The 27,506-nt window shown below is 40.1% G+C and overlaps 1 protein-coding gene across 11 annotated transcripts in view; it reads left to right on the forward strand.

The window, feature by feature from the left end:
- ARHGAP12 (Rho GTPase activating protein 12) overlaps positions 1-27,506 on the forward strand; it is a 167,907-nt gene that overhangs the window by 96,859 nt on the left and 43,542 nt on the right. For 5 of the 11 annotated variants that reach the window (XM_030550204.1, XM_030550206.1, XM_030550209.1 and 2 more), the window contains exons 4-6: positions 1,324-1,464; positions 3,307-3,387; positions 24,158-24,283. The exons of 1 other annotated variant lie outside the window; for it this stretch is intronic. In XM_030550204.1, coding sequence (XP_030406064.1) covers positions 1,324-1,464; positions 3,307-3,387; positions 24,158-24,283 — 348 coding nt within the window. The remainder of the gene's footprint in view (positions 1-1,323; positions 1,465-3,306; positions 3,388-24,157; positions 24,284-27,506) is intronic. 5 more of the 11 variants (XM_030550211.1, XM_030550213.1, XM_030550212.1 and 2 more) reach the window with 2 other exon arrangements.

Here is a 27,506-nt window from a genome sequence, read left to right on the forward strand (position 1 = left end):
CCACTCTTCAGCGGCAATTCAGTGGCAGGTCCATCGCTCCGAGAGGGACTGACGGACCCGCTGCCGAATTGCTGCGGAAAATCCAGACGTGCCGCCCCAATGGCAGCCAGAATGCCACCCTTTGGTATTGGTTGCCCCAAGCACCTGCTTCTTTACCTGGTGCCTGTAGCCAGCCCTGCCTACAGGACAGCTGACCGGACTTGTAACGGCCCGGTCAGCGGTGCTAACTGCAGCTGCCAGGGTCCCTTTTAGACTAGGTGTTCCAGTCGAAAACCAGACACCTGGCAACCCTAAATATGCCCCCTCCTATGAATAGTGAAGCAGTCCGAACTGCTACCAGCGATGGGAGCTAGAGAATCTAAAAGGGAATCTATAGATAAGATGGCTGCCGGAGTTTTTGGTGTATGGCACATCTGACTTTGGGACTATGCTATCACATGGATAAAAAAGTAAATGGAGGAGACATGTCAAGTTAGAGATGCCTGCTCAAATTTTCTTCCACATGCCCTGAATATCCTGATCATCCACCTTCCAAAGCCTCTATTCTTTACCTCTCCTACACATAATGATCCTTTTCTTATATTTTAAAGATACTGGTGCTCAGCTGTCAGGCTGCTGCTTTCATTTCATCTACCCTTTTAATTTTTCACTGTGATATGCAACAGAGTTGGGGTGGGGGGAGGAGCGGGAGAGACTGCCAGTGGAAATTTGGAGCACCGTAGGTTCCATTGCATGTGCACAACTGTTCAGTAAGAGGGTTCTGGGACCTAGCACAGTACCGCTGGGGCTTCAGGTTATTCTTGAGGTTTGGTACGTTGAGTTTGGGAGTAAGATTTTGATATAAATAGCTGGTATCTGCTCCCCTTAGGTTTTATGCAAGACTGTGGATTGCTAGCAGTTAAACTACTGAATCAGCCCAAAAATGTCAAATAGATATATGTTAATAAAATGCAGGTGCCTTGACTGACCAGGAACCTTGAGAAAATGAATTAAATTGAAGCTGCTTTGTTACGTGACACATGCCAAAATAATTTGGTGAGTGGATGTTTGATGTCAGGAAATACTGAACAGCATTGTTCTATGATGTCATCTAGCTCTTTCAAATTCAAAGTCTTGAAACTAGTTAGTGATAACCAGATAAGTTTCTAAACACTAAAGATGTATTTATTTTCTGACTTAACGGTATTAAATAAAACTGGAAACACCCTTTGAATTATTTCTGCATTTTAAAACCTATTTCTAGCCAAGTAAACTTTGATCTCTTTCAGATTTTGAACTATATTCATTCTTAAAACTTGCTTGTATGTTTCTGACTACTTATAGCTGCTTTCATCTGAAGAAAACGACCACAGTTCTTGTTACAGCCAGTCAGATAGTCAGTATGGTTCTCCTCCAAAAGGTTGGTCAGAAGAATTGGATGAACATGGTCAAACCTTATATACCAATGACTATACTAATGAAAAGGTACATTCTCCTTTCTTCTCATCACATATATTCTAAATTGGCAGAACCTTTTCAATAAATTTAGTTGTAAGACGATACAGTTTCATTTTCAGTGGTGAAAATCTTTACTCAGTGCTGGCTTCCTTTGTTCTTAAATGTCCACAACTTTGGCAACTGAACTAACAGTTTGCTCTGGTGTATGTTGTATTGATATTGCTTGGGGATAATTTTCTTAATGCTAATTCAGTGAGAGATTTGGGGCATCAGCTCCAATTTACACACGACTGTATATTGCACAATTCTTTATATTTCTGTCCTCTTTGTGATGTTATAGGAACGTATTCCTTACCATTCTAATGTTCTTCTTTCTGTCTTTCAGAAACACTTCTTTTGATGGTGCTGTGTAGGGTTGATAATATAGTATTCTCCCTGGGTCTGTTTCCTACTGAAAATATAGTTGCTTTGCTTTTGCTTTTTGTAACCTTGTTAAATCTTCCTTTGGGAAGCCGCAAAATCTAGTGACTAGATCACAGCAGTATCAGGAGACTTGGGTTCTGTTCTAATTTCTGCCATTGACTAACTTTGACTTTGAGCAAGTCATGATAACACTGTTTCCTGATTTGTAAAATAGGAATAACACCCCTGTTTTGTAAAACAGTTTGTAATCTTTTTGGTTTGTGTTCATATTAATGCTGCTCTTAATTCTTTTTAAAATAATTATTTGAAACAATTATGAATTTCGTGTAACTGAATTGGATATGCTGCTGAAATATGTTGTATACTAAAATCGTTTTTAAGATGCAGAATTTATATTACAATAGATTTTTAGTAAAGGCTTGAATTTTGTGAAAGTTTTAGCTAGTGTACTTTTAAGGAGATATGAATTGTCATGTTTAATTCTTCAGTTTCTCAAAATTGACGTGCAAATAAGTCATAAATTTAATTTACTTCAGAAAAAACTTCAGAATTTCACCACTACCAGAGCTTTTCCTCTCTTTAAACTGCCCCTGGGTGTTGCAGAATGTGTTACTTTGCTATGCTGTGTAGCATTATAAATTTACTTTATGCTTTACAGTAAAATACATTTCCTGACTCAAAGAATTTCTTGTAAGAGTATCTGGGTGAAGTCCCACTGTTTTCTGAGGGGCTCTGCCTGGCTTCAAAGGTCTGTCTGTGTATCTTGTTTCAGGATCAGGGCCTGATACGAAGAACTTTGCCCTTAAGAGCTCTTCCTTTTCAGTGAAATTGTGAGTGTGCACTGTTACAGATGCTGGGTCTGCAGACTGCTTGTCCTCTGGACAGATAGTTACAGGAGCTGAATAAATGACTTGTCAATACTCTTACTAAATAATTAAAGGTTTAGAACAATCCTTTTGTGCAATAATCTCTCTAAAATGAGCCCTTATTACAGCTCGCCTCTTAGCCGTACCAGGAACCTAATGGAGCTTGATCAGATAAGTGGCAGGACTTTTATATAAATGTCTGTATTCTGTTCTCAGACTTTTTTCAATGTGAAATGGTTACGTTTTTAAGAGTGCAGTATATACTGTACTTTTAAAAAAAAACCCTGTTTATCTCAACACTGTGACATCACAGGTTTATATGTTCTGGGGAGTTACAACAGAGATGTTGAGAGTGAATGTGACCTGGAACTGAAAAAGAGCACATACAATTTACTTTCTCATTGCTTTTTAGTTTTGCCTGTTTGAAAAGGGTGCACAATTGGTACATTTCTGAAGTAAATGGAATTTTTATATTTGCAAGTTGTCTTCAAGCTTGAATGCAAAGTATCTAAGATGTGTTGTGATGTCTGTCTTTCTGTCACTGTTATTAAACTTCCTATTATCACATTTATTTCTACAGTGGATAAAACATGTAGATGAACAAGGTAGACCATATTACTACAGTGCTGATGGATCGCGATCAGAATGGGAACTGCCAAAGGTAACAAAAACCAAAAGTATGGTGACAACTGGTTGTTCTTTCAGTAAACGTTCAGAAATCTGTGGTGGGAGTTTTTCACAACAGATGTATTCTTTCAGCTGTGGCGCTAATGCCCCATGTTTAATTATTCTTGACACTTCTTGGAGTTTTTTCTGTGAAGACAAACTCATTATCATGAAGGATGTGACATCAGAAATAATTCAGTATAATAGTATTAAAAATTCAAGAGAAAATCTTACCTCTGTGCCTAACAGTATTTTTCAAGTAGTGCTGCACATTAGCATTGGCCTTCCTGTTATAGAGGCAGAGTTTTCAAAGTATTTTTTATGAGTAGTAGTATTGTGTTCACTTTTTAAACTCAGCTCTATAGACAATGATATTCATCAGAGGCTCTTGAGAGAAACTGTGAACTAGCTTTTAAAACAAGTTGCAATACCAATACTAGGAGACCAAGAAAGAGAGACCTGAGCAAAGTGAGAAATGACAAGGAAGATAGTTTTGTAACAAACTTTATTAAGCCTGTTCAAATATATTGACCTTTAAAATACTAAGGAGTTAAATGGAATTCTTCTGTAATCTGCACACAATGTGTTAGGGAGATTTTTCTTTAATCCTCTAATCCAATAGAGATTTTAAATTTTGTGGCAGCCAAAGACCTACCAGGCTAATACTGCCCAGTTGCTTCAGTCTAGTAATTAGCAGTCTTATACCCTTGGACAAATTGCTTTTATCAAAAGCACCTTGAGCAGTCAATTTGTATAATATAAATTTAATCCAGGAAGTGAAAGATGAGTTTCTGCTGCATACTGTCACTATTTTTAATGCAGAGTGTTTTTGACAGAGTGGAATGGGTCTATCTTGCACACTAATTCAGTTTTGGATCTGAATTATACAAATAATTGATACTATTGGCTCTAATCTAAGAACTACAGTTCACAGTGCCAACCCAATAGAAATTTATCTAAAGCAGAAGAGTAGAAAAAGGCGGTGTCTCAAGGTGCTGTGTGTTTTTGTAAAGCGGTAGTTTAGAGGTCCCAATCAAGGATCAGGGCCTGATTGTACTAGTTATTGTAACTACACAGAGGCTGTGTCTACACTTGAAGTTGGGGGTGTGATTCCCAGATTGAACAGACATGCTCATACTAGCTTTCTTCAAGTAGTAGTGTAGCAGTAGCGTGAGCGGCAGCACAGGTTAGTCGCCCCAAATACAAACCTGCCTGGACCCTGTGGGTACATACTTAGCGTGGCTAGCCTGTGCTGCTGTCTGTACTATTGTGGCTACACTACTGTTTTTAGTGTGCTAGCTTGATGAGAGCTAGCACAAGTATGTCTGCTGTGTCTGGAAATCACATCCCCAGTTCCAAGTGCAGATGTAGCCAAAATGAAAACACACAATTGCCTCATTGTTAACACATGCTTCCCTTGTTTGTCTGTATCCACCTGTTGTTTCATCATCACTTCAGACTCTGTTCTTAAAGCAAAGATGGTCTTTTCACTGTGTTTGTACTAGCATAAGGATGTCGTGATTGAGGCCTGTAGTCACCACTACAATAGGAAAAATTAATTAATTAAATTAGTCTCTGTTTACATGGTTAGGAAATAATCTTAGTCTTTTAAATGAATGATTAATGGTAAATGAGTCTGAAATTACCAAAATTTGCCAAATATTAACTTGGTGTAAACGAATGAACACTTGATTGCGCGCTATAACCCAGTGCCCTATCTACTGTTAAAATAACAGCTTGAAATTCTAGAAGTCATTTAGTGTACCAGTTTTCCACAGAAGATTTTAAGACTACCCAACCTATAACTTACAGCGAATAATAGAGATTTATGAGTAAAGGCAGGAGCACAATTGAAGCCTCATTTCTGGAAAACACCTGATTTATTAGAAGTTGGTTCAAAACTTACCCAGAAAGTAAAGGATTGGAAAACATAATACAGACTGAAGATCTGTTTCAGGAAAAAGATTTTTCTCTTCTTAACTGTCAGGAGTTGGAGAAGAAAAGACTTTAGGAGACTTTTTGGCTTTTTTTACAACTGAAAAGGTATACTGTTGAAGCTAGGGGGGTCCTACTCTGACATCCTTCTGAACATGAACTTAAAAAAAAATTACATATAGACCACACCAGTTCTCTTACCTAGAATCGTTTTTGGTAAATTATTACAAATCCTTTAGAGCAACTGCTTATCACTGGGAACCAAAAAATCATCAAAAATAGTCTGGAAAGAGTTAACTGTGAAAGATGCTAACCTAAGATTAAAATTTTAAAATCCTCATGATGTATGTTGGATACTGGACACTGCTATGAATATACCACCTTGGAAGAAAATTCAAACACATATTGGAGAGATAAAAATACTGGGATTGTAGTGCATGTTCTTGAACTGTGAATACATAAATGTTTTTTAGGGAAACTTATATCTACTCGTTCATTAGCCCATTCCTTCATAAACCAACCCCCCAAAATGGCTAGGTAAAAATAGCAAAAACTGTATGACCCTTTCATAAGCCGACCCTGTATTTCAGGGATTGGAAAACTGGCTTCCGGCCCGTCAGGGTAAGCTGCTGGCAGGTCGGGACGTTTTGTTTACTTGGAGCGTCTGCAGGCATGGAGCCGCTCAGTTCCCTGTGATGGCGAACCGTGTCCAGTGGGAGCCACAATTGGCTGAACCTGCAGATGTGGCCAGTAAACAAACTGATCCAGCCCACCAGAGTGCTTACCTTGACGGGCTGCGTGCCAAAGGTTGCTTATCCATGTATTAGATATTCAAGTCAGTGATTCCATAGAGTTTAAAATCATCAAATTTTGGTGTAGACCCGTTTATAAGCCGACGCCTGCTCTTTGATGCTTCGCCTTTTTACCTAATATATTCGGCTTATGAACAAGTATATACAGTACTCTTTCCATATATATATATAGAGAGAGAGAGAGAGAAAAAATATATATCTTTCTCTGAAAACAACAATTTAATTATATAATATTGATATAAGAAATCTATATAGAAATAAAATGAATGCAGTGACATATTGGAGTAGCAGAATGCCTCCAGCTAACACAAAGTCTGGATGATTGGAGTTGCTTTGACAACTGCTAAAAGAACTTTAGTAGGCCTTGCAAGATTGTGGCCTATCCTGCTATACTACAACAGATGAGCATACTGAATAGGGCCTTACATTATGAACAAAATTTATTATTCTTTAAAGAATATTTTGAAAACTATTTCCTGTATCCCACACAGATTCTGCTGACTGGAAAATTTTAGTTGTCACATCTCAACAATTATATTTTAAAATGAAAATCAAACAGAGTACACTTTAAATAAATAAATATATATAAAATATATATAATTTTTTTTCTAGGGCTGTCGATTAATTGCAGTTAACTCACGTGATTAACTCAAAAACATTGTGATTAATCACAATTTTAATCACTCTGTTAAACAATAGAATACCAATTGAAAGTTATTAAATATTTTGGATGTTTTTCTGCATTTTCAGATATATTATATTCTGTTTTGTAATTGAAATCAAAGTGTGTATTTTTTTTATAAATATTTGCACTGTAAAAATGATAAACAAAAGAAATAGTATTTTTCCATTCGGCTCATACAAGTAATGTAGTGCAATCTTTGTTGTGAAAGTGCAACTTAGAAATGCAGAATTTTTTTTGTTTACATAACTGCGCTCAAAAATAAAATAATGTAAAACTTCAGAGCCTATAAGCCCAGTCAGTCCTACTTCTTGTTCAGCCAATTGCTCAGACAAACACATTTGTTTACATTTACTGGTGATAATGCTGCCCTCTTCTTATTTACAATGTCACCAGAAAGTGAGAATAGGTGTTTGCATGGCACTTTTGTAGCTGGCATTGCAAGGTATTTATGTGCCAGATATGCTGAACATTCATATGCCCCTTCTTGCTTCGGCTACCATTCCAGAGGACATGCTTGCATGCTGATGATGCACATTAAAAGAACAATGCGTTAATTAAATTTCTGACTTAACTCCCTGGAGGAGATTTGTATGTCCCCTCCTCTGTTTTACCCACATTCTGCCACATATTTCAGGTTGTTGCCGTCTCAGATGGTGACCCAGCACATGTTGTTCATTTTAAGAAAACTTTCACCATAGATTTGACAAAATGCAAAGAAGGTACCAGTGTGAGATTTCTAAAGCTAGCTACAGCACTCCATCCAAGGTTTTAAGAATCTGAAGTGCCGTCCAAAATCTGAGGGGGACGAGGTGAGGAGCATGCTTTCAGAAGTCTTAAAAGATCAACACTCCAATGCGGAAACCAAGCATCCCAAACCACCAAAAGATAATATCAACCTTCTACTGATGGCATCTGACTCGGATAATGAAAACGAATGCTTTGCTTTGTTATTGAGCAGAACCCATCATCTGCATGGACGCAGGTTCCCTGAGATGGTTGAAACATAAAGGGACATATGAACCTTTAGCACATTTGGCACGTAAATATCTTGCAATGCTGGCTACAAAAGTGCCATGCAAATGCCTGTTTTTACTTTCAGGTGACATTGTAAACAAGAAGCAGGCAGCATTATCTCCTGCAAATGTAAATAAACTTGTTTGTCTGAGTGATTGGCTGAACAAGAAATAGGACTGAGTGGACTTACAGGCTCTAAAGTTTTACATTTTTATTTTTAAAGCGGTTTTTTGTTCATATTCTACATTTGTAAATTCAATTTTCATGATAGAGATTGCAGTACAGTACTTGTATTAAGTGAATTGAAAAATACTATTTCTTTAGTTTTTTACAGTGCAAATACTTGTAATCAAAAATAAATATAAAGTGAGCACCGTACAGTTTGTATTCTGTGTTGTAATTGAAATCAATATTTTTGAAAATGTAGGAAACATCCAAAAATATTTAATGTATACTATCAGTGGTTTGAGCATTAGCCTGAGGGTTGTGAGGTCAGTCCTTGAGGGGGCCATTTAGGGATCTGGGCAAAACTCTGCCTGGGGATTGGTCCTGCTTTGAGTAGGGAGTTGGACTAGATGATCTCCTGAGGTCCCTTCCAACCCTGATATTCTATGATTGATTAACAATGTGATTAATAACAATTTTTTTAATTGTGCAATTAATTGTGATTAATTTTTTTAATCGTCCATAATTTCTAATATTTGTGACAGTTAGCTGTCCTAATTAGCTTTGTTTTCTCCTCCACACTTTATTCATCCAGTGTGTATATATCCAAATCATGTTGAGGCTCAAGCCTCAACCCTCCTCTGTCATACACCGCTTCGGGATCATATAGCCCTGATATGGGAAATAAAATGGGTGTGTAGGAAAAAATGTTGCATGCACTTAAAATCCAGATGAAGAGTTAAAAATGTGTTTAAAAACACTTAGTTTTAATTGTGAGAACATTAGGCATAATTTATAAAGGAAAAAATATGAAGTCTGGAGTAACACGTACTAGCTTTCTAAAAAATTGTTTATCAATGTTTCCTTTTATCTACCTACAAAATACTGAATAAATAATTTTCAGAAGTGGGAAAGAATGCAGCACAATCAAGTAGAGGTTAAAGGGATACTGAAACTAACAGACCTATTTCCAACATGCATTCCCAGTCTTTCACCCCACACTGGCATAGGAACATATGACCACTGATTGATCTGTCTAGTCCAGCTCTCAGTCATATATCCCTGAAATGAAGCAAGTAAAATAAAAATAAGTTTAATTTAAGAAGCAAAAACTGAGATCAAAGAAAGCAAAAATGAGAGAAAATTACAAAATAAGTGAAACAGGAGTGAAGGAAAAAATCTATTGTGCGTTAGAGACACTCCTAGGTCTTTCCATCACACTCATCTCTAAACATTGAGCTAACACGCAGTTTTTTATATTTAGAAAGTTTAAACGTATCAATGTTGACCATAAAAACTGGGTGATAGTCTTCCTTTTGTCAAGAAATTAACATAGCATCAATTTCCCCCTTCACCCACCACATACAGCACAGTCACCAGAAAAGGACTTCCTTTTTTGATACCTGATTAGACCAACAGTCCATTATTCACTTCTTAACTTTGCTCTGTCAGCATTAGATATAAGTCCGAATCTTGGTTTTGAAAGTCAAACCTGTGATCATCTGTCTCAAAGGCCACAGTACTGCCAAATGAATGCTAAGTCCTGTCTATTACACACAACTTAAAATTGAATAATGTAAAAGCAGAACAAAGATCAAGTAATATTAAGAAAATAACATGCAATGAAATGTAGAAACAAAATTTAAAATAAGAATGAGGAGATCAAGAAATGGTATAATATACACCTTTCCAATTCAACAATTTAAATAGTTTGTATATTAAAATAACTGCAAAAACAGTAACCATTTATACTCTAGCTAATGAAAATTATACATTTTTGCATGAAATCATATCTAGAGCTAAAAATAGTAGCTTCCATCTGATTTCTAATTTTCCCCTTCAATATTTTAGAAAAATAGAAAGGTTGCATTTTAAAAATCAAGGTTCATGAAAGTACTGTGAAAATCCACCACTTAAAGTAGTGTCTTGGGTCCTGATCCTGCAAATTCTAATGCATAGGCATAACTTCACAAAAATGAATAGTGCCATTGAACTCCATGGGACTGCTCATATGCGTAAGTAGTTTGCATGAACAGGGCCTTGGGCTAGATGTCAGATCAGTTCTAAGCTAACTCTGTCATTAGTAATCTTGTCAACCACATAATTTTAGATGAGAATGTCACTTGACCTTGGTTAAGTGAGTGGTGAGCTGTAATTTTAGCTTTTCTGTTCCCTTCACTGCTACCTCATCCTTCCAACTTATCTCCACTGTTTTTGTCTTTCCTTCATCTGCTGCATTCTGTCTTCTGATGATGTGGACTGAGGGTTCTCTGGGGCAAGGATTGTAGTCTTCATTTTACTTTTTCTCTACCGTGCTTAGCACAGTGGGACCCTGATCCATGGGACCCTAATAGGCACTATGTTAATAAAAATAACAAGGGCTGCAAAGCAGCTTTGATAAAACCAACAGATGAGCAGAACTGTGAAAGGCTCATCAAACCCACTGTCATGGCGATAAATGTGGTTACCGAAGAGCCTGAGACTTAATTTATAGGTATGAAAGGAACATTGAAGAATACAGTATTGATCAGAAGCACGTGGGCTTGAATTAACAAAAGGCGATAATTTAGTTTGCCTTCAGTCCAAAGGTCCTTTGACACAATAGTCAGTTGTGGCTAAATAAAAGGAACATTTTTTGCAGTTGCAACTGTTACATGATTAATATGTAATGACATGTTATGTAATTTTTGGGACCAATAACTGTCCTTAATGCTCTACTCATAACACATGGAATCACCCTGACAAAACTGGGACTGATCCCAAAAAATCTGGATAGGTGGCAGATTGGGCATGCATCCTGAGAGGACAGTTTTTTCAACTTAAATTTTAAAGTAGTAGGTTTTTAAAAATGTTAATGAACTCACACGTAAGCAGATAAAATTATTCTCCGTGAGTTTCAGAAAACTTTGAATTTCTTGGACAGTAACACCACCCCCACCTCCACCCCCAGCCCACCTGTCCCTGCACTCAGGTTTCAGGTTTAAATGTTTTCCTGGGATACTGTGTACAAAAGATGCTAGTCAGCTGTGTTAAATTAATAATCAGCCTTTTCTTTCATTTCTTGCTAATAAAGGAGAAGATAATTCTGAGATTCAAGGAATGTGTTCTATAGCGTGGGTGTAAAACTGAAAGCTCTATCATTGATGTCATCTAAAATTCAGCCAAAGAGATTAATCTAGAGTAAAAGTAGTATAAAAGAAGACAGTATGCCGTAAAAGTGTAAACTTCTGCAAAAAGTCTGAAACTATCTTAAAATGTAGTTCATATATCACTGATGTCTCTTGCTGTAAAAATGAGAGTAAAGCTGAGTAAACGACCTGTCTTCTTTGTTTTTTCAACTTTGGATATTTTATGGGGCGTGGGTGGTCAGATCTTGGTATAGACAGAATACCTTCCTTCTGCTTAGTTAGGAATTTGAAATAGGCACAACAGCAAGATCTGTGGCATCAACACCTACTTGCAGAGAACAGGCTTTTTGATGCTTCAAAGACTAGCAATCTGAAGGGATGCTGGGAGTGTAAGGTTGGGGAAAGAGTATGTGTGACAGTTTAGTGAAGGAATTGGATTGTTAGGGTGTCTCTTCATTCTCTATCTTAGGAGTTCTCTAGTTGATTTGTGCAGCGGCATCCTCTTCTCTGTAGACAGGTGCAGCTGCCTCACATATTGCACCTAATGCCTCAAACGTGTGTGCATACATACCTGGGGAGGACATTGGGCCTTTTACCTATATAAAGGGGGAAGAGGGCAAGTCTTAACATTTTTTGTTTGAAGATCAACAATAGCATATATAAGGGCAGGTTTAAAAAAACAAACAAAACCCCGAAACCCATCTAGGATCACTTAATTTTCAGATGCTCTTTTTTACTTATTATGAACTCAACCCTCAAATGATCAAAAATATAAAAATGAGTAATGGAAGAAGAATTTATTGCAGAAACATTTTTTAGTTTTTGGATTTCTCTTCAGCGTCAGTTTAAAATCTGTTGTCAGAGGAATGGCGGTAAATATATTAGAGGTAACGAAGGTTGATAGAAGTCTCAAAAAAGAGAGGTAAATGTAATAGGTCTCTGCAAGTCAGAAAATTATCTTGTAATGGGAAAAACTGAAATCTCAAACTAATCTAAGATACCAAGCAAACAAAGTAAAATCTAATTTGAGCTATGTCTACTAAAAGTGGCCAATTTTTTTCTCCCACATTCTTCCAATGAAGCTGTGCCCAATTCCTTTTAATCTGATTATAGGTGTCCTTAAGAGGAAAGTACTTTCTGACATAGAAAGAGGAACCAGTGCTCTCCCTGAAACTTGAGAAACTCATCTACATAAAAAAGAACAGGAGTACTTGTGGCACCTTAGAGACTAACAAATTTATTTGAGCATAAGCTTTGGTGTGCGATAGCCCACTTCATCGGATACATGCAGTGGAAAATACAGTAGGAATACACAGTATATGCACACACAGAGAACATGAAACAATGGGTGTTATCATACACGCTATAAGGAGAGTGACCAGTTAAGGTGAGCTGTTATCAGCAGGAGAGAAAAAGAACTGTTTGTAGTAGTAATAGCCCATTTCCAGCAATTGACAAGAAGATGTGAGGAAGTGTGTGTGTATGTGTGTATATATCTATCTATCTACGGTATTTTCCACTGCATGTAACCAATGAAGTGGGCTGTAGCCCATGAAAGCTTACGCTCAAATAAATTTAAGTCTCTAAGGTGTGCCACAAGTACTCTTGTTCTTTTTGCGGATACAGGGCTGCTACTCTGAAACCTGTCATCTACATAAGAATGAGGACACCTGCTGCAAATAGGCACAAATGGGCTGGAACACAGCCTTGAGCCATACCACATTAACAGAACAGAAATAAGGCTGGGTTACTTTTAGACTTTGTCTGTCTGTTCTACAGTTTGTGCTGGTATAATTTGTCACTTAGGGATGTGAATAAACCACCCCAACGAGCCACATAAATTACGCCGGTGTAAGAGCTTCTTCCACCAGTATAGCTTCTGCTGCTCACTGAGGTTTTTTTATGCTGATGGGAGAGCTCTAACGGTACAGCTGTGCTGCTGCAGCTCTGTACGTATTGACATGGCCTTAGTGTATATAGTTAAATTGAGATATCCTACCTAGTCATGAAAATTGTGCTTACTATCTCCGCGGTGGTGGAGGGAAACTGATGGCGAAAAGTAGGATAAATTGAGATGGTGTTCTGTGGTGATGGCATAAGATTTCAGTTTTGGGTGGAACCGGCCTCTGATTGATTGTAGCATAAGCACACAGAATTTGTGTTACCAAATCAGTTGGTTCATCAAGTCTACCTCTTGCAGCAAGCAATATATAAAGCTTTAGAATTAAGAAAACCACTATGCATGCCTATACTACATCTGTCTAGCGGTTCCCGAACTTTGGTCCATGGAGCACTTGCTGATGGTTCAGAGACCTGGCTTGTCACATGGTGCTGGCTCTTCTCATTTTTTGTTGATAAAGTGCATTAAAATGTAAAAGTACTTTATCATCTTAATTCTTCCATGTAAATATATTAATGTAGTTGTCACAGTGGTGTAATGTGACTGTGATTGGGAGAGGACAAAATGATCTTAATAATCTCAATTAAGAATATGTTACACCTTGTGAAAAGCTTGGAACTCCCTTCATCATCTAGCTCAGGGGTAGGCAACCTATGGCACGGGTGCTGAAAGTGGCACACGAGCTGATTTTTCAGTGGCACTCACACTGCCCGTGTCCTGGCCACCAGTCCAGGGGCTCTGCATTTTAATTTAATTTTAAATGAAGCTTCTTAAACATTTTAAAAGCCTTATTTACATACAACAATAGTTTAGTTATATATTATAGACTTATAGAAAGAAACCTTCTAAAAACATTAAAATGTATTACCGGCACGCGAAACCTTAAATTAAAGTGAATAAATGAAGACTTGGCACACCACTTCTGAAAGGTTGCCGACTCCTGATCTAGCTAAATATTTAGTGTTATACGTGGGGATGATAGTAAGATACCTTTTTAACCTCCTGAGTTGATCAATTTATTGTATGCCCTAAAGCATGAGCTTTAACCTTCAAGATCATACTTGAGTATTAGTCCTCTGGTTACTGAGTACCAACAGGGTACTCTCCCAGCAGGATAGCCATAATCCTGGACATGCCTACTTTAACCTAACAAATGATCCTTGCTTGTTGCCAGTTCCAAAGACTAATTAACAATGGTCAGATCCATAAGCATAATTGTATAGACAACAGAAGACGAATGTTGATATATTTGGTGATGGAATTAATGTAAACAATGTACATTCTATGCTGGGATGCTATTAAAAAAACCCAATCATTTACTTTAATAGAGAAGAAATTAACAAACTTTTCAGAAGTGCATAGACTATGTCAAATGACTTCTGAAAGCAGCATTGTTAAGTATTAATAAAGAATCTTGTCTGAAGACATGTCATATGGGAGACAGTTGTTCCTGTTAATAGGTTCAGTCAGAAAAAGGACTTGACAGCAAAAAGTCTTAAAGTAAATAGACTGTTTTCCTGGGCTTGTAAAGTCTAGGGTTTCTCTAGCCTAGAAATATACCAGCTTTATCCTCATGTTATTGTTTCCACTATTTTTGAGTTGTATTGTGCGGTGAAGAAGAAGTGAAAGCAATCTTTAAACATTCAAGTGTAAAGATGTTTATTTGACACCTGCAATGTGAGAAAATAGAAACATGGCAAATGTTCTCTCAGAAAATTTACAGGGTATATTAACACTATTTACATTAGCAATGCAAAGTATTTAAGCTGCTAAGAAGCACTGCTTATTGTCACTGAATTTGAACAAGGCTGTCATCAGTCCTTCATACCTGAACTGTTTCTATCTTCTGCTTTTTTGGCAGAAACATTTAAAACCTGAGTTTTATGTTGCCTTACAGGTTCCTTCTTCAAAATGGACTTGTCTGTCCTATTCAGTAAAGTCTCCTCATGGTTTGTGATGGTACCGGAGGCACCTCTGATTATAGATCATGTACAGTTAGGCCCTGCATATTTTACAAATGTAAGATTTATTTTAAAATAATACATTTAATTTTTATTTCAGTGGAATTCAAAGCACTTATCCTGGACTCTGAACTTGCACAGTATTTGAAAAGCATATTAAAAATAAAACAATCAAATGCAGAAGCATACACAGACTGCCATAAATTCACAATGATGCTGGCTAATATTACTAAATTAAGTAGTAATCCCATTTTTCCATAGCAGGAAATAAGTAGCTAATATGTTTTCAGCCTATACATTTCTTAAATTACTTTAAGTCCTTGAGAGAACACTGTTTGAATCCTAGAAGTTGAGTTAACTGTAAGCATAGTCCCATAGCAGACAGTTCAGTTTTTAGTTGTAAGATGGGCCAGGTTGCTAGATAATGCTTAGCTGCTGATATACTGTGAATTGTGAGAGTGCCTCTGTGGGCTAAATACCTGCAGAGTCGATATTCCCCTAGCAAGAAAGTAACCCAGGGGTCGGCAACCTTTCAGAAGTGGTGTGCTGAGTTGTCATTTATTCACACTGAGGGTATGGCTACACTTACATTTGCGCAGCGCTGGGAGTTACGGCTGTATTTGTGCAGCTGTGTAGGGCCAGCGCTGCAGTGTGGCCACGCTGACAGCTACCAGCGCTGCAATGTGGCCACATTTGCAGCATTTGCAGCGCTGTTGGGAGTAGTGCATTGTGGGCAGCTATCCCACAGAGCACCTCGTCCCATTTTGACGCTGTGGCTTGTGGGAAGGGGACGGAAGGGTGTGGGTCTTTCCGCTTCCTGTTCCAGCGCCCCGTGGTGCTTTGCTACACATTCCAAGCAGTTTGGCGCCTTTGTGAGTCTGCAGCGCGATTTCTGTTACAAATGGAGCCCGAGCTGCTGAGGACCTTGCTGATGAATGTTGCCAGCACATCACGCATGGCAGTGGAGCTATTCCTTCAGCTCCAAAGTGACAGTGAGGAGTCAGACGATGATATTGATTCGCCTGACAAGCAAGACAATAAATTGCTTGTGGCAGTAATGGACGTGCTCAGCACCATGGAACGCCACCTTTGGGCTTGGGAAACGAGCACTGAGTGGTGGGATCACATCGTCCTGCAAGCCTGGGATGATGAGCAGTGGCTGCAGAACTTTCGGATGAGAAAAGCCACTTTCATGAGACTGTGTGCTAAGCTCGCCCCTACCCTGCGGCGCAGGGACACGAGATTGAGAGCTGCCCTGCAAGTGGAGAAGCGGGTGGCTATTGCAATCTGGAAGCTGGCAACTCCAGACAGCTATCAATCGGTGGCGAACCAGTTTGGAGTGGGAAAGTCGACCGTTGGAATAGTGTTGATGCAAGTTTGCACGGCCATTAATCGTACCCTGCTAAGAAGAACCGTGACTCTGGGGAACGTGCAGGACATTGTGGATGGCTTTGCACAAATGGGTTTCCCTAACTGTGGAGGGGCAATAGATGGGACGCATATTCCTATTCTGGCACCACCCCACCTGGCATCAGAGTACATTAATCGCAAGGGGTATTTCTCTGTGGTTCTCCAAGCGCTTGTGGAGCACCGTGGGCATTTCACTGACATTTACTCAGGATGGCCTGGAAAGGTGCATGATGCACGCATCTTTCGGAACGGTGCCCTGTTCAGGAAGCTGATGGCCGGGAGTTTTTTTCCAGACCGCAAGATCACAGTAGGGGATGTCGAAATGCCCATTGTGATCCTTGGAGACCCCGCTTACCCCTTAATGCCATGGCTCATGAAACTGTATACAGGGAAGCTTGACAGGAGGAAGGACCGGTTCAACTACAGACTGAGCTGGTGCAGAATGACTGTGGAGTGTGCTTTTGGCCATTTAAAGGCGCGCTGGAGGTGTCTCTACGTGAAGCTAGATTTGGGGGAAAGCAGCATCTCCGCTGTTATATCCGCGTGCTGTACCCTCCATAATATTTGTGAAGGGAAGGGTGAAAGATTCAGTGAGGAATGGACCTCCGAGGTTTGACGCCTAGAGGCTGAATTTGCACAGCCAGAGAGCAGGGCTACTAGAGAGGCCCAGCAAAGGGCTTCAAGGATTAGGGATGCCTTAAGGGAACAATTTGAGGCTGAAAGCCAACAGTAGTGTTTGGTGCCTTTGCTGTGCTCGTTTTTCCCTTGGGGTACAGTATTTATCACTTTCTTCAATAATAAAAAATGTTTTATAAGCAAGAAATGATTTATTCAAAATACAGTACATAAAAGGGAAGGGCAGGGTGGTGAACTGTACATTCAGAGGTTTGAATATGTCCTGCTTGGATTGCTGTTCAGTGCCTGCTGCACTTCAGGATTAACATGCTGCATCGTGATGGGGGTTGAGTGCATAGGGTAAGGGTTGTAGTTATCAGGGCTTGTAGGTGAACGTACAGGTGCTGGGGGCAGCTGGTGGTGGTAAGAACCAGGCTGCTGGAGAAAGGTGTTTTGTGCGAACACTGGGGAACAAGGGAGAGAGCTTTGGGAGGGGTGGGGGTTACCACGGTACTGATCTGCCTGCATGGCTACGAGAGACTGCATACGGTCAGTTTGGCGAGCCAGGAGGCTTATCAGCTGCTTTGTGCTTTTCTTGGTAGCCAATTCCTTTCTCCTGCTCTGTGTTTGTCTCCACTTATGCATTTTCTCTCTCCAGTCCTTCAGCCTCTTACTGTCTTTGGCGTATTGATTCATAACTGCTTTGATCAAATCTTCTTTTGATTTTCTAGGATTTTTCCTCAAGTTCTGTAACCTTTGCGCAGGCGGTGATAGGGCTGGATTATTCAAGGTCACTTAAAAAAACATAAATAGAAACATTTAATACAGAGGCTACATTGTTTGTTTATTATCACAGTGAAGGAGTTTGTAGACTTTTTGTAGTATCATTACCACATACCTAACATAGCACAGAGAGGCCACGGCAGCGAAGGCATAGGCATGTCGAGCAATGGGGTGAGTGTTTCTGCCGTGACTTCACCTGGGAAGGGGAACTGCCAGAGGACTGGGGTTTCTGTGCATTGGGGAAAGCAGAGGGCAGACAGTTGGGGACCAGCAGTGGGAAAAGCAGAGGGCAGACAGTTAGATTCATAGATTCTAGGGTCAGAAGGGACCAATGTGATCATCTAGTCCGACCCCCTGCACAAAGCAGGCCACAGAACCCTACCCATCCACTTCTATAACAAACCCCTAACCTATGTCTGAGTTATTGAAGTCTTCAAATTGTAGTTTGAAGACCTCAAGCTGCAGAGAATCCACCAGCAAGTGACCCATGCCCCACACTGCAGGGGAAGGCAAAAAACCTCCAGGGTCTTTGCCAATCTGCCCTGGAGGAAAATTCCTTCCCGACCCCAAATATGGCGATCAGCTAAACCCTGAGCATGTGGGCAAGACTCACCAGACAGCACTCAGAAAAGAATTCTCTGCAGTAACTCAGATCCCATCCCATCCAACATCCCATCACCAACCACTGGGCATACTTATCTGGCGATAATCAAAGATCAGTTGCCAAAATTAGGCTCTCCCATCATACCATCCCTTCCATAAACTTATCAAGCTTAATCTTAAAGCCATATATGTCTTTTGCCCCCACTACCCCCCTTGGAAGGCTGTTCCAGAACTTCACTCCTCTAATGGTTAGAAACCTTCATCTAATTTCAAGTCTAAACTTCCTAGTGTCCAGTTTATACCCATTCGTTCTTCTATCTACATTGGTACTAAGCTTAAATAATTCCTCTCCCTCCCTAATATTAATCCGTCTGATATATTTATAAAGAGCAAGCATATCCCCCCTCAGCCTTCTTTTGGCTAGACTAAACAAGCCAAGCTCTTTGAGTCTCCTTTCATATGACAGGTTTTCCATTCCTCGGATCATCCTAGTAGCCCGTCTCTGAGCCTGTTCCAGTTTGAATTCATCCTTCTTAAACATGGGAGACCAGAACTGCACACAGTATTCCAGGTGGGGTCTCACCACCGCCTTATATAACGGTACTAACACCTCCTTATCTTTGCTGGAAATACCTCGCCTGATGCATCCTAAAACCGCATTAGCTTTTTTCACGGCCATATCACATTGGCAGCTCATAGTCATCCTGTGATCTACCAATACCCCAAGGTCCTTCTCCTCCTCTGTTGCTTCCAACTGATGCATCCCCAATCTATAACTAAAGGAGCAGCAGTGAGGAAAGCAGAGGGCAGACAGTTGGGGACCAGCAGTGGGGAAAGCAGAGGGCAGACAGTTGGGGAGCAGCAATGGGGAAAGCAGAGTGCAGATAGTTGGGGACCTGCACTGAATAATCATCACTACATTTTCAACAGGATTTTCTACTGCCAGATATATCACTGCTGCGTGTTACCTGGCAAGAGAGGGAGGGTCTTCTACAGCAATGTGGATTCCGCCCTGGACCTTATGCAGCTTGCCTGTGTGCAGCAATGGTCCCCCCACCCCTCGCAGCACAGTGGCGTGGACGAGTTAGCCTGACCAGGACAAGGACCACGGTGGCTCTCCCTATAAACTTGCGCAAGCACATTGGCCACGCTCTGGCTGCAACTTTTGAAGAGATTACTGAGGCCGATTACAGAGATGTGATAGACCAAATCAATGGGCTATTCCACATTTAGGCACGCATGCAGGCAGCCATAATCCCCACCCTCCTCTCACAAAACGTCTTATAAATAAAATCTGCTTACCGGGAACACGCTCCTCTGCTTCTTCTTCACCAACAAGTTCCAGCTGCTGCGACTGGCTAGCCTCCTCCTGGCTTGAGAAGAGCTCCTGGCTGCATGCCTCCTGGGACTTCGGGGTGTCTCCCTCCACCCCAGTAGCCTCACTCTCAGCTTCCTCTACACCCTCCCCCACTTCTCCCTGCTCTGAACTCTCCATCGTGCTCCTTGGATTGGCAGTGGGGTCACACCCAAGTATGGCATCCAGCTCCTTGTAAAAACGGCAGGTCGTGGGGGCAGCTCCTGAGCGGCGGTTTCCCTCACGGGCTTTGCAATAGGCACTGCGCAGCTCCTTTACTTTTACCCTGCACTGGAGTGCATCCCGTTCATGGCCCCTTAGCAGCAAGGACTTTGATATCTGCCCATAGGTATCATAATTTCTACGGCTGGAGCCCAGCTGTGATTGCACAGCTTCCTCACCCCAAACACTGATGAGGTCCTGCAGCTCGGAAGTGTTCCATGCTGGCGCTCGTTTGGGGTGTGGAGGCATGGTCACTGATTGATTGAGTGATTGTACTCCACACCTGGCTGAGCAAACAGGAAGGGGATTTTTAAAATTCCCAGGGCATTTAAAGGGCAGGTCACCTGAGCCCAGGGCAGTGGAGTGTGAAACGATGAGCAGAGTGGCTGAAAAGGTATGCTGGGATACCTCCTAATACCCTGGAGGCCAATAAAAGCGCTGTTGGTGTCCACAATTGATGACCAGCACTGCATCACCAGCTCTGGAATCGCTACACCCCAGGCAGACCAGGTGTACAGCCAGCGCTGCAACCAGGGAGTTGCAGCGCTGGCCATGCTTTGCAAGTGTGGACACAGAGTGAGTTGTAGCGCTGTAACCCCATCACCAGCGCTGCAACTCTCCAGTGTAGCCATGGCCTGATTTAAGGTTTTGCTTGCCAGCAGGGCCGCCTAGGGGGGAAGACAAGTGGGGTAATTTGCCCAAGGCCCCGCAGGGGCCCCATTGAGAGTTTTTCGGGGCCCCTGGAGCAGGATCCTTCACTCGCTCTGGGGGCCCCGTAAAACTCTCACGGGACCCAGGCCCCTGGAGCTTCTTCCGCTCTGTGTCTTCGGCAGCAATTCGGCGGTGGAGGGGTCCTTCTGCTCCAGGATCCGCCGCTGAAATGCCCCAAAGACCCGTGGCGGGGGGTCCTTCTGCTCTGAGACCCACCACTGAAGTGCTGGGTCTTCAGCGGCAATTTGGCGGCATGGGCCCCCCCTGCTGCCGAAGACCCGAAGCCCCCTGAATCCTCTGGGCGGCCCTGCGTGCCAGTAATACATTTTAACGTTTTTAGAAAGTCTCTTTCTGTAAGTCTATAATATATAACTAAACTATTGTTGTATGTAAAGTAAATAAGGTTGTTACAATTTTAAGAAGTTTCATTTAAAATTAAATTAAAATGCAGAGCCCCCCTCGGATTGGTGGCCAGGACCCGGGCGGCGTGAATGCCACTGAAAATCAGCTCGCATGCTGCCTTTGGCACATGTGCCATAGGTTTCCTACCCCTGAAGTAACCAGAGATTAGATGCACTCCAGCACACATGAGGAAAAACACTTCTGAAAGGCTAAATGGCTGACCATTCAGCTCTGATTTGACATGGGAACAAACTGAGAGAGCCACCCAGACCTCACTATTTCACTGTACTTGTTACAGTTGTCATGCAGACATGAGTGTACTGAATCCATGTTCTATGTTCTCAGATGTGAAATAATTCTTACTAGTATAGGAGACTTGTATGTTTGTCTTAGACACAATTACCAAATTTTATTCTTTTTAACATGAGGTTCTCCATTTGCAGTGATTCGTTCTTGTGATGCATGTGGAAATATTTCAATAAGACATGAAAAATCACTACTTTTTTTTTTACATTTCTTGTTGAAGCATGAATCCTATATATAATAAAATGAAAAGCTGCAAACATAAGCATGGTATCTGCCATGGCAGTAGCAGTATTTACCCTTTATTGGAGCATGGTGCAGCTCAGGATGTTAATTCATTACATTTGTCTAAATTTTCATTAGTAGATCTCAAAGTGCTTCATAAGTATCAGTATGTGTTATTCCCATTTTACACATGGAAAAACTGAGGCGTTAAGAGGTTGTGACTTGCCAGATGTTACTATCATGAGTCAGTGGCAAATCTGAGAATAATTCCTAGCTCTTGCATAACACTTTTCATCAGTAGGTCTTAAAGCACTTTACGATTGAGGTTAGTGTAATCTGTGATGGGTTGGATCACAGATACCCCCTTGGGGCTGCCAACTGATGTGCCAAGACTACTTCTTCCCCTGCCAGCTTGGGACTCAAGCACCCTGTCTTGTTGAGCCAGACACGGGGTCTGAACCACGTGCCCCAAAACTATAGACTTAACTGAAAGCAACTTAAGAAGTGTTCCTGTCTTTAACACTCAGATGCCCTACTCCTAATGGGGTCCAAACCTCAAATAAATCCGTTTTTAAACTCATAAATTGTTCGCCCTCTATAACACTGATAGAGAGAGATGCACAGCTGTTCCCCCTCCTCCCCCCAGGTATTAATACACACTCTGGGTTAATTAATAAGTAAAAAGTTATTTTATTAAATAAAGTAAGTAGGATTTAAGTGGTTCCAAGTAGTAACAGACAGAACAAAGTGAATTACCAAGTAAAATAAAATAAAACATGCAAATCTAGGCCTAATACAGTAATAAAAATGAATATAGATAAAAATCACACCCTCAGAGATGTTTTAATAAGTTTCTTTCACAGACTGGACGTCTTCTTAGTCTGGGCACAATCCTTTCTGCTGGTAAAGCCCTTGTTCCAGCTCAGGTGGTAGCAAGGGGATTTCTCATGATTGCAGCCCCTTTGTTCTGTTCCACCCCCTTATGTGGCTTTGGCACAAGGCGGGAATCTGTTATCTCTCTGACCTCCCCCCCCACCCTTTCTAAATGGAAAAGCACCAGGTTTAAGATGGATTTCAGTACCAGGTTGACATGGTCACATTTCCTGTGAGATTCCAAGCCTTCATTCCTCCCAGCTTGACTCACAGGAAGGCCTGCCTGCAAACAGAGCCATTCACAGTCAATTGTCCTGGCCGATGGGAGCCATCAAGATTCCGAACCACCATTAATAGCCTACACATTGCATAATTAAAACAAGTCCTCAGAGTTATATTTCATATTTCTAGTTTCAGATACAAGAGTGATACATTTGTACAAATAAGATGACCACACTCAGTAGATTATGAGCTTTGTAATGATACTTTACAAGAAACGTTTTGCATGAAGCATATTTTAGTTACATTATATTCACACAGCATATTTTCATAAAATCATCTAGAGTGCAATGGCACATCATCATCCCCTTTTTACATTTTAATAAAACTATGATGTCCTGCTTCTGTCATATGCCAAACTCAATGGATTACAATCCTTGTGTAGTGAATCAACAAGTACATTCTTAGTTGTCTAATGTGTTTCAAAGCGCAGGTTCTGCTACTTTAGCATTGCCCCAGAAAGAAATTCCAGTCAAGATTTTTTTATTGTTAAAATGTCATATCATTCTTATTTGCTGTTTGTATATTCAATAAAAAGCTTTGTTTGGAATGTTTTTTAACTTACTTGGATGTTGCATGAATTTCTGTGCACATAATAACTTAGTGCTATTGTGCCAGAGATGGTGGGCTTGCTGCAAAGTTTAGGGCTACTATTACACAGAATATGCATGGCCCTGCTTATAGACTTTGTGCCTTTCTCTAAGTCATACCTCTTTGGTTACTATCAGGATATTAAACTAAATTGCAACTTTTTACTCTAAATATATATTTGTTTGTGGTTAAATGTAGCATAAATCTGGTCTAGGAAGTAAAGTTATTGCATTGCCACCACTAGGAGACAGGAATTGCTGTATCAGAATAGACTACCTTGCAGTGTCTCCTTTCTTCCCCCACAAACATCCTTCTGGCCAAACAGGATTGGACGTTACACCCTCAGACCTTATCATAGTTCTTGATTCAGAGGTATCACAATAGGGTGACATGACACACCCCTTTTATACAATTGTGTTTGTAGTGCTCTTAACACTTCCCAGGTCTAAATCCAATGTTAATTCTACTCTGTTAAAGAGTGGCTGATAACACTGTAGTGCTTTGGTGGCATTCCCAATGCCTACAGGTGCAGGCAGCAAGAATTTGGGATCAGAAATCAAACACCTGGATGACAGTACAGTGCACTATCACATCAGGCTAGTTCCTGTTTACCTCTTCAGAAAACAGTGCTAGAGAATTTAGCTTTCAAGATTTAGGGTTTAAAAATGTAGGCTATTGTTAACAGTTTCATGGCTGAATCAGTGGTACTGCTGGAAAATATACAGATGAATTACCTGGGTTTTGTGTTAGTATAATTTTGACCCTGTTGATAGTGTGATTTTTCTCTTCTTTAGTGTAATGCTTCACCACAGCAGCAAAGAGAAATAATTAAGAGTAGGAGTCTGGACAGGAGGCTACAAGAACCAATAGTTTTAACAAAGTGGAGGCACAGCACGATTGTGTTGGACACCAATGATAAGGTAGGAATGAGTTAAAGAGCATGTTAGTATTTTGGTCATTGTCTGGTTTGTGAAGTGTTTAATTCACACTAATTTCTGAAGGATTCATTATTGGCAGTTTTTCTATGCTACATACCATGTAATGTGTGTAAATATTTGATGAAACCAAGGACAACTTGATAAACTGGTATCTTTCTTTTTATTTTGAAATAGAGTAGCTTATTTTTTATCTTTATTGGGCTGTTTTCCTTTCTTCTGAACTGTTTCCATAGCCTTCATTTGACTGGCTGATGTGAATTTTAACTAACATTAATTTAGGCTTTGTAGATTCAAAACCGTTTACTTGCCTTTAATTAGAAACCACCTATGTTTTGGTTAAAAATTGATAGTATTTAGCAATGTAATATCAATTATGTAAAATGCTCGGTACATTGTATCTGAAGGTTTGAACTGTCAGCAGCAGAGTTATGGTATGAAGACGCTGGTGAAGTGCAAACATTTACAGTTTCCTTTTTCAGTAGGTGTTTATATGGGTTTCACTGTCACAGTAATATTAGGCACACATGGATATTTGCCAAGCTAAATATTATCTTTTAAAATTGGAATGATAGTAGAAATATGTAGTAACTTTATTCTTTTAACAAATATTCCCTTGAGTTCCTTTGTATTTGGTTTGGTGAAGAGAACATTTCGGTTAATAATGTTGAGGATATGCTATTGTCACATGGAGCTATTTTTGCTTATATAGAAGGTATTGAACGTGCTAAACAAGTGGCTCTAATTTCTCTCCAGAGATCAGCTGAGTTGAGTAGCTCTTTCAGTCTCATTTTTAAAAGCTGCTCCTTGCACAGTGATTGCTGATGGTCCCCCTCACTTAGGCCCTTCTGGCACCGAACAAAATATAAAGAAACTTCAATAAAATTAAAGCGACAAGTGTGCCCACTTACCCTATTATATCTCATTTTAGCAATAGCCGAATTAGTTATTACCATGAAATGCTTTCAGTAAATTATAAGTATCAATATAAATGGAAAAGAAATGAAACTAGCATTGTATCCTGGTGAGTTTCTAGCTTTCATAATTCAGCCAGAGCAATCAGTCTCAGGATTTTAATGGAAATCATAGGTAACTTTGCAATACTGAGGATATAAAATAAACTAGTTAAAATCTGATTCCTATCGGTTGGAATGGATGCATGCTTTCCTTCTGAAAATTTCTCTTTAATAAAGGCAAAGGGGAAAATTAGATAGTTGGGAATATGGATCTCCATAGTTGTATAAACATAAATGGGCAACTACAATTACAAATGTTAAAGCTCTTGTTAAAAGGAAAAAGTTTTGCATTTCTGTTGAGTAGAGTGACTAATAAAAATGATTGGGCAAATTGTGGGCAATCCTTGCCCACAGACAACCTGCCAACCTGAAACATATTCTCACCAGTAACTGCACACCACACCATAATAACTCTAGCTCAGGAACCAATCCATGCAACAAACCTCGATGCCAACTCTGCCCACATATCTACACCAGCGACACCATCACAGGACCTAACCAGATCAGCCACACCATCATTGGTTCATTCACCTGCACATCCACCAATGTAATATACGCCATCATATGCCAGCAATGCCCCTCTGCTATGTACATCGGCCAAACTGGACAGTCTCTACGGAAAAGGATAAATGGACACAAATCAGACATTAGGAATGGCAATATACAAAAACCTATAGGAGAGCACTTCAACCTCCCTGGCCACACTATAGCAGACCTTAAGGTGGCCATCCTGCAGCAAAAAAACTTCAGGACCAGACTTCAAAGAGAAACTGCTGAGCTTCAGTTCATCTGCAAATTTGACACCATCAGCTCAGGATTGAACAAAGACTGTGAATGGCTTGCCAATTACAGAACCAGTTTCTCCTCTCTTGGTTTTCACACCTCAACTGCTAGAACAGGGCCTCATCCTCCCTGATTGAACTGACCTCGTTATCTCTAGCTTGCTTGCTAGCACACATATATATACCTGCCCCTGGATATTTCCATTACATGCATCTGAGGAAGTGGGTATTCACCCACGAAAGCTCATGCTCCAAAACGTCTGTTAGTCTATAAGGTGCCACAGGATTCTTTGCTGCTTTTACAGATCCAGACTAACACGGCTACCCTCTGATACTTAATAAAAATGAATATGCTGTTTAGAATATTATAACTGTATCCAGATGTATTTTTATTTTAAATCATTCTTTCTCTCAGTAGAAATAGAATGCTTTCTTCCAGAAACGATGATGAGCGGCACTGAGTAAACTCAGGTGCCCAAAAGAGGGTGAATGTATTGGATTACCTGGCTTCAAAAAATACTATTGGACTACCCAATTAGAATACACACAGTGCCCGGGAGCCATTGGGTAGTATTTGTCTTGGAATCACAGTTTTCACCTGCCCATGTTACTTTATTGAAAACTTTGTTTTGTTAAGAGAAATTTATTATATGGCCCAGCCATGGTACATCCCCTTTATGCAAGGTATAGTCTGGTTCAAGATTAGGAAAGTTCTCTGAACACAATAGAAAATAGTAGTAGGAGTCAAGGCTTTCCACAAGGATTCATAGATCCCATATTCCAAATAGGGGCAAGATTGGGACTCAAAAGAAACTGTAAAATAATCGTTCACAAATAGCGGGCTTCCTATACCGATAACAAAAATGTGTTTGAAACAAAAACTGGCTGTACTACCTGCAATTCAGAAGCAACTTTTTAAAATACTTGAATGTTAAAAAGACCTGCAGGATCTGCATCCTATTGAAAAGTCTACTATAAACCCTTTGACCTTAATAAATTTTAATATTAGCCTATAAAATACTAATGAACCTTATCGCAGGGAACTCCATAGGTACCATAGCTCTTTGGAATAAAGGTTTAAACATAAAAATTAGCCAAAAGCCATGGATAAAAGATGGATGGATAAAAATATATATTTCCAGAAATTGTGGACTAATAGTCTAGTTCTTTATAATCCACAGGAGCTTTAGTTCTTCAAGATTATATAATTTGCAAAAAAACACCAAGCAATAAATCTAAATTAGAAGGAACCTTATATTTTCATGTAATATAGTCATATCAGTTAACGCAAACTTCTTGAGAAAAAGTAACATACTAAAGTACACGTTGGAGATTGTGCTGCACACAATTCTGTATTAGATGTTAATACTTCCTCAAATGGGCAAATGCTGTATACTATAGTTAAATCTG

Source organism: Gopherus evgoodei, chromosome 2 (assembly GCF_007399415.2).
Source record: "Gopherus evgoodei ecotype Sinaloan lineage chromosome 2, rGopEvg1_v1.p, whole genome shotgun sequence".
Classification (NCBI taxonomy): Eukaryota; Metazoa; Chordata; order Testudines; family Testudinidae; genus Gopherus; species Gopherus evgoodei.